Consider the following 8,041-nt stretch of genomic DNA (forward strand, 5'->3'; position numbering starts at 1 on the left):
TAACAGATGTCTAAACAACCATCCCTACGTTAACTGAATATATTTATATGTTTACACATATATATATATATATATATATATGTGTGTGTGTGTGTGTGTGTGTGTGTGTGTGTGTGTGTGTGTGTGTGTGTGTGTGTGTGTGTGTGTGTGTAAAAATATGCGTGTGTACTTTTAGTTGCTCGATGAGCAGTTTTAGTTAAAGAGTTCCTAAAATGTATAATGTGTAATGAATATAGAATGTATACTTTTGGTTCTCCTGCATTTGTCTTTCCCATTCAAAAAGAAATAATGTATATTTTGAAAGAAAAAATGTGATCATCAGTATTGGGTGGCATATGAAATCTCTTCTAAGAATTCACAGAATGTAATTTAACATTGCAGCGTCCCCATCAGGGACCATCTGACTTACAATAAAGTCAATAAAGTCTTACCCCTCGAGGACTGGCATTCTTCATACAGCGAGAGACACCTTTTCTGATTTCAGCTTTAGGAACGAGATCATAGAAGCACATCATTTAAACGAGACTGCAACTACCAGCATGCTCAGCCACACCTTATGCTCCAGAATCACAAACTCTTCCAGCCGGCCTTTAGTTAACGCGCTCTGGATCACCTGCTCTGTCTGACATGCAATTAGAAACTGAGCTGAACCAAATGGCAATTTTGTAGCACGATCAAAGAGTAGAATTCCCCTATTAACAATGTATGCAAGTGTCAAATTGTTTTTACCGCCGCTGATTGGTTCCCAAATAAGAAACACTGCGGGTATCCTGATGCAAAATGGAGCAATCACCATAGCAACCAATGCAATGGCCATTGTGATTGTTCCACTTGTATCAATTTGCACCATAATTCTTCATTACTCGCAATGTGTATAAAAAAATGAAAAGCGACAGTTTATAGATAGTTTGCTCTCCATATATACTGAGCATGGAGTAAGAGGATGAACCTCTCAATAAAATTGCCTGCAGTCAGGTGGGAGAAGACATAATCTTCTGTGATCGTTTGGATGTGGCATCAATGGACATCTACAAGGTAATATATAGGACTAAAGTTTTATTAAACGCTGTGCTTATATTAATGGGCTGACTTTTGCTATTATACACTGCCAAATGAGTTTAGTAATCAGTTTAGTAAATCAGTGTGTTTTTTTATTATTATAAACCTAATCCTGGTCTGCCCTGGTCTTAAAACACATGATTGCAAGTGATTACTAATCCAGCTGGTGTGGTACAAAACTGTTTCAAGTGTCTAAAGAAATACACAAGCAAACCTTCCCCCCACTGCAATCTGATTTAATGCCCTAGTTGCAGTAAACGCAAAATCAGATGACCTTACAATTTCCTGCCATAATACTTCCCAATAGAGCTGATGTATTTAGCAAACAACACTCATGTATTTTAACATTTTATTTCATTATACTTATATATTATAGTTACATATTTTACAATTCACATATGCAGATCATAGTTTTTTACAATTAAATAGAATTTATACAATAGATAAGTGACATGCAAAATGCATATATAGAGAGAGAGAGTTCCAAAAGGTCACAAAAAAGTTGCGTTGGTGTCCCTTGAGTAATATGGCTGGTGGCTTCCAGTCAATGACTTGATCGAGACACTGTGGTTGAGGGCCTCTTTAGAATGGATTCTACTGAAAAGGGTAAGGGTTCGTTTACTGAGAACTTTGGTTCCTTGGCCAAGATAAAGTCTTTGTTGTATCTGTCAATAGTGAATTTGAATTTCTGGTTTTCCTTGGATGCGCATTCTTTAGATTTCTTAGCGGATTCTTCATAAGGATCTTTGACACAAGGGGGTTTCAGCTCCGGCAATGACTTCTCAAGATGTGCCTGCTGAAACAATGAGTGGAAAGGGCTGTACTTTAAGGACAGTGGTTGCTTCGTAGCGTCTTTGCTGATCTTACTGAGTAGAGTATCTGGAGGAGACAAGTGTTCCTTGCTGGAGAACTGAGAGAAGGTCCTTTTAGGGGGTGAAAATGCAGACCTTTCTCCGCTTTCTTGGGGCACATTACGAAGTTCATTTTGAGGATGTAAAGTTGGGTTTTCCATTTTTGGAGCAACCTGATGATGTTCTGGTAGCTGGCATTCCATGTCTGAATTCGTTTTGGAGTCCCAGTTTGACCCGGGTTTCAGAGTTTGCATGGCTGTAGCGTTTAACAAGCATTGTTGGTATAGAAGAGCGTCACTAATAGGTCCATTCTTTGGCCAAACTAAGAATCTTGAGGGTACGGGATATTGCCTGTATGTTGTGGCCACGCTGACGTTTGAAGATATTAGTTCTACATTCCCTGTTCCCGAATACTGCATGGTTAGGTCAAGGCAGGTGGGCAAGAAATTGCAGAAGTCTTTATTTGGTCCATCAATCTGTGGAGTTCCATAAGCAGTTTTGAAGGCATTATATTCACCAGCATGGGCCATACGGTTAGGTAGGAACATACTGGAAGCTTGTGTGGCATCCAGCATCTCCCTCTCTTTGTATTCCCTCTCCAACATAATGTTCTCCAGCTCCTTATCAGCAAAGGCTCGTCTCTTCCTCATCCTGTCACTGACAGGGGCTGGCAGCTGGGAACTGGGCACCATGTAGGAATCTGCAGGCACTGGTCTGTATCCTAAAAAACATCATAACAATTCTATGAAATGGGTTGTCTGAATTAGAACAAAAAAACATATGCATAGAAACGTGTATTTCTAGCTCTGAACTGCACTACTGCTGGTCCATCTACTGGATTTTCAAGATCTGGCTTTTGATGACCGTCCATGGGAGCTACAAGTGCTAAAAAAAGCAACAAGGCTGCTGGAGCTGCATGATTAGACGAAACAAGCCATACAGACTATATACAGAACGTATCACATAGCTACTGTCGTGATTGTATCTTTTCCGGGAATTCAACAAAACATAATGTTTCTCTAGGGCAAGCAAGGTCATTCCAATGGGGTGCATTACTGATTCTAGAATTCTAGAAGGACTTACTGTAGGCATGCATTGAGTCACTCTATACTGAATACGTGCAATTTCGGAATTTACAAGCCGAGGCGCCTATAGCTGGTCGTTCAGTACTGTAAATGTATATGTATGATTTAGCAATCTCACAATTTACATGCAGTTATGCCATGTCAGGAAATATGTCTATACCTAGAAATGCTGGCAATTTCTATTTTCTAGAGACGGTTCATAATGTATAGTTACAGACGAGAATGAAACTTGAAGGGTAGCTAGGAAAATGGAAAGAAGACAGTTAAGACAAAGCAAGAAAAATGACAAGTTCTTGTAGAAGTGAAAAGACAAGGGGTTAAACCTTCCAAGGTATCTCTACGCTGCCTAAGCATCATGGGAATCGTCATTCGCAAATAATACCTATCCCAGGAAAGCTAGGTATTTTTTAATTTTTTTTTAGGCAATACCATCAGGTGACGTGATGACCACGACATTTTAATGCAAATCTCTATGCTATTTGCTTGTCAATCCCAGCAGAGCATGTGGATGTTAGAATCATTTTGCCAGGGATATTTGAAAGTGAAATGAAATGCAAAGCTGTTTTGTTTAAAGCCACAGAAAGAAAGTCTGTTTGTATATTTTTACATTGGTGTATGATTAAGTAACTCTGTTTGATTTAAATGCTTTGACTTTCACTTTTGACATAATCACAACACCTGTGGAGGAATGCGTGCATTGTGTATATAAAACAAGTAATTGCCATAGATTTTAATGTTTTATTTGTATAAATAGAAATTTGGGAACAAAGTGATTGCTATGGTTATTACACCACTTTTTCCACCAAAATCATTTTTTTTTTATAAATAACCAGAACATCTTATTGTATTGTGTATTATAATAAAATATTTCTTAAGCTTTTTATGAACTGTTGGCTTTGATTAGACCAAATATGATGAACAGATAACATAGCATAAAAGGTGTGCCAAGGCACCAAAATAATTAACTTGGATTAATAAAATGTAGTTTACCTTATTGGTTTCTAGATTAACCTGCTGGCAAACAAGGGGTTAAAAAAATAGCTTTCCTTCTTTTAATTGTCTTTTGTATCCAAATGAAAAACAAAACCCAAATAATAAATGTCTCTACCCAAACTCTTAACTAAGATATTAACTATATAATTAGTTTTTTTGTTCTCTTCTTTAAGAGTATTGAGATCCACTTTTTCTACCTGGTTTATCTGTTTATAAAAAGATCGCTGTGTCCTCTAGCTCATGCTTTTTATAATTTATCACCACCTCCTGCAAATTTATAATTTGGCAGAAAAAGCGACTTTTAACACTTTTCACCCAAAACATAAATTGGATGCAGTGTTAAAAATGATATCTTACGATATCACGCTTTACTTCGGAATTTAATAACGAATAATCAGCGATATATATAAATTCGTGTTTTCCTGAGGCTGTAAGTAATCGATACATTTGTGAAAATGTCAATTTAATAAATGTTAAATATATATTGCCGATAGATAGATAGGTAGGTAGATAGATAGATAGATAGATAGATAGATAGATAGATAGATAGATAGATAGATAGATAGATAGATAGTCAGAGAGAAAAAAAATGACGTTTAGAATCTTTTTCGGATTATTTTTTACCTTCCAGAATGCTTTTAGCCAGTAAACTTGGGGTCCTAATATGCCTTTGATAGACTGTTTTCCTTTCTGCTATGTTTTGTTTTCCTGTAAGACCTTTTTTATCCTGTAATAAACAATAAATAATTTGGATATTCATTTAAAATAAAAATCTTTGTCAATAATATTCATTTCGGTTCTCTGTTAACAAAAGCAACTAATTTAGGACAACTAAATAAAAAATAAAAAAAAAAGCTTGTTTCAAATATAAACATATCATACGGAGAACAGGAAACAGGTGAGTTAACCTACAGCAAAAACAATTAAACCACAAGTGAATATTTATGAGTTTCAACACAGAATAGCGTCACTCCACTGAAATGTTTAGACGGAAAACAAAGGTTTTATTTTTCTAAGAAGTGTGTTTAACATGTCTGCTTTCATCTGGAACAACAGGCAAGAACCCGCAGGACCTGGGATTGCCCAGTGTAATACTAAAGAGCTCCAAAGCCATCAGCATTTCTTACCAGCTTCAGTACTGGGCAAGGTTGCCAAAGAGATAACTTTAAGATGCCACTGGCAAGTAACAATAATAATATTGGGTCTCCTAATAAAGATGTTTAAAAACTCCTAGGCTGCTCAAGGATTTAGTTTCTAACCTTTTACTCATGCTCATGTTTATAACCTCATTAAACTAATTTTCTACATATAAATATAGTAAATATACATTTGAAGTGTAGGTTGTTTATAACCTCATTAAACTAATTTTCTACATATAAATATAGTAAATATACATTTGAAGTTTAGGTTGCAATGAACATTGTAACTCTCGTGATACTAATTAATGAAGAATAAACTTAATGTCAACTACTCAACAGTTCTCTACAGTTACTGGGAGTTGGGGTGTTTGTAGTACCCATAAAACAAAGACTATATTGAGTGTGTCTAACCAAATCCAATCAAATAGTTCACTCCTGGATGACAACAAGTTTATTTAACCAAATAAGCTGCTGGCCTGAACAGGTTAAGAATAAATCCTGGTGATGTCATTTGTCTGCTAATCTAAAATAAATTAATATAAATCATTTTGGAACTAGATGGATGAGTTCTATGATTTTGTTGTCATTATTACTTTATGGAAATCATTCATCAAACGTCCTTTGAGGACTCCATAAAGCTATGTTTGGGTGTCCTGGCTGGGAGCAAAATGGTTAACTCTTTTTTTGGGGGGCAATAGAGTTATTTCGCTTGTGGAAATATTAATTTGCACAAAAAGCCACAGCGTCCGTGCTTTGTTGGGTTTATGGTTTGTATCACGTCAGTGCCAATACTATTTCTATTTGTCTATATTAAAATGCAAATGTATGGCTGAAGACTTTAATTAAAGGGTTTACTTATGGCACCAACTAGAATCTTTTAGCTTAGATTTCATTTATTGAATGTAGCCTACAAATGGGCCATGGCATCATACGTGTACTGAGTTACTGAACCCTTCCATCAATTCTACTTTTATTGGTAATGCTAGTGTTGAATGACAAACAAAGTAACATATATCATAATAATACTACCACACACATGCATACACATGCATACACATACACAATGCCCAGCTGGTGGTATTTCTATGTGGAGCGATCTCATGTAGTTTATAGGATAATGCCAGTGAAAATGCAACAATGTAGCTAATGTCTGCTACAATCCTGATTTTAGCGCTAGAGTTGTTGAAGACCATTTCCAAATCTGTGTCCCCTGTGCATGAAGTAGAGGGTTTGATGACCACTCACCTCTGTGGCCTGTTGTCTCCTGAGAGCCACCTGCGCTGCCATAACTCGCTGCCTCTCCACCACCAGCAGACAGTTGGCACATTGACAGTCCCTCCAGCGACAAAAACGCTTGTGGCCCTTCAGACAGGACACCACCCCATGGTTCCTACATCTGGCACATTTGGGGGTCCTGCTCAGCTTCCTCTGCTCCCCTCCTTTCTCTGTAGGCTTCTGCTGCTGCTTGCCACCATCCTGGTCCTCCTCATCGTCTTCTTCTTCTGCCTGCTCCCCGGTCCTACTGGGATCTGGCTGCTCAATGTCTCCTTCCATTTCCAAGCTCTCCACGTCTATCTCCGAGTCCCCAGCTAGTGAGGAGGAGTATGATGAGGGCGGAGAGGAAGGGGTGTTGGAGGGGGATGAGGAAGGGGCAGCTACCGCCTGAACCTCATACATGTCCGGCTTCGCTCTGGATCCTGAGTCCGGTTTCCAGCGCTTTCACTGCAAAGACACAGACAAACTGTATTAACGGGCAGACATTTGTGTTGTCTCCCACTTTGTCTTCTCCGCCTGTAGCTATGCACAAACCAAACCCTCTATATGTACTGCATACGCGATTAATCCAGAGTTTAAATGTCGGTATCATCACACAGGCAGCGATAAAATTATATATATATCCTATGTTTTACGGCTTGCATTGGAATTGGTTATAAGTTTAGAAAGTTTATGTGTTAATAACTGTATGTCACAATAATGATTTTTTTCTAAGAATATTGGACACGAATATTTAAAAATATACATATAAAAAATCTATTATAAATCTCTAAAATGGTCATTTAAAAGGTATTATTATTAGTATTGTTAGACTTTGGTTACATATGTATACATTAAGCAACCTCCTTATCCCATATATCAGCTACTGAGATCCCATTAACTTACATTAATTTATTCTCTTTGTTACTCTTTTCTGCAAAGGAATGTACAATAGAAATGCGCATCTGAAAGATGAATTCATTTTTAAAATCTTAAAATGAATAGTCACATCCATCAGAGTTACCCTATGATCATTTCTAGAGTTGCCCTGGATCTGCTAACCTACACAAATCGCAGTAAGTTTCCAAAACTCCTGCCACAACCCTGATAAATCAAACAACTTCACTAAAAGTTTTACCAAAAACAATAATAAACACGAGACAACCTGACAGCCACAGATATGAACAAACAGCTGAACCATCAAAAGTCCACAGTCAGTCTTACCCTGGTAAAATAATCATGTTGCCCCAAAATCAGTGTTTTCATGGGCTGTAACTTACCAGCTACAAGTAGTCAGCAGGTGAGGAGTGCATCCACGTACAGAGTGGAGGTAAGTGAAACAATCACTGCTGGTCCAGTGGGAGAACTGACTAGGCTAGGTCCACTCTATGGTAAACAGTGCAGGCTGCTGGATCTTTGTTCCTTATATATTTCTGTTACATCCACGTATCTCAGAGATGAGACCTGTCTCTCAGCCAGTTGCTTGCTAACACCAAGGAACAGATCTGCAAGCTTTAATAGCTCTCAGCTCACCCAGCTCTGCTGCATTATCTTAGCAGTTCGAAGATCATCCTTCAAGCCGATTGGCTTGTTGACAACCGAACTAGCGTTGCGATTGGTCACACCAGATTCCTGCCCACTTCCACGCCTTCTGCCATTC

General features: G+C 37.8%; 1 protein-coding gene across 2 annotated transcripts; it reads right to left on the reverse strand.

The window, feature by feature from the left end:
- Nucleotides 1–1,394: 1,394 nt before the first annotated feature.
- DMRT2 (doublesex and mab-3 related transcription factor 2) lies at nt 1,395–7,829 on the reverse strand. Of its 2 annotated transcripts, XM_053466336.1 has the most exons (4): nt 7,662–7,829; nt 6,373–6,849; nt 4,613–4,715; nt 1,395–2,631 (listed from the first exon to the last, which is right to left on the reverse strand). In XM_053466336.1, exons 2-4 carry the CDS (start codon nt 6,802–6,804, stop codon nt 1,604–1,606), a joined length of 1,563 nt encoding a protein of 520 aa, XP_053322311.1. In that variant the 5' UTR covers nt 6,805–6,849; nt 7,662–7,829; the 3' UTR covers nt 1,395–1,603. The 2 variants fall into 2 exon arrangements, with proteins under 2 accessions (XP_053322311.1, XP_053322319.1); XM_053466344.1 differs by lacking the exons at nt 4,613–4,715; nt 6,373–6,849; nt 7,662–7,829 and adding an exon at nt 3,156–3,246.
- Nucleotides 7,830–8,041: the final 212 nt, after the last annotated feature.

This window comes from Spea bombifrons, chromosome 1 (assembly GCF_027358695.1).
Source record: "Spea bombifrons isolate aSpeBom1 chromosome 1, aSpeBom1.2.pri, whole genome shotgun sequence".
Classification (NCBI taxonomy): domain Eukaryota; kingdom Metazoa; phylum Chordata; class Amphibia; order Anura; family Pelobatidae; genus Spea; species Spea bombifrons.

Excerpts from the sequence above, each read along its gene's own strand:
- DMRT2 (XM_053466336.1), bottom strand. The coding sequence starts at position 6,804 with ATGTATGAGGTTCAGGCGGTAGCTGCCCCTTCCTCATCCCCCTCCAAC. Across the intron at positions 4,716-6,372 it reads GGAGACAACAGGCCACAGAG|GATAAAAAAGGTCTTACAGG; the intron begins GTGAGTGGTCAT and ends TGTTTATTACAG. Across the intron at positions 2,632-4,612 it reads GGCTAAAAGCATTCTGGAAG|GATACAGACCAGTGCCTGCA; the intron begins GTAAAAAATAAT and ends GATGTTTTTTAG.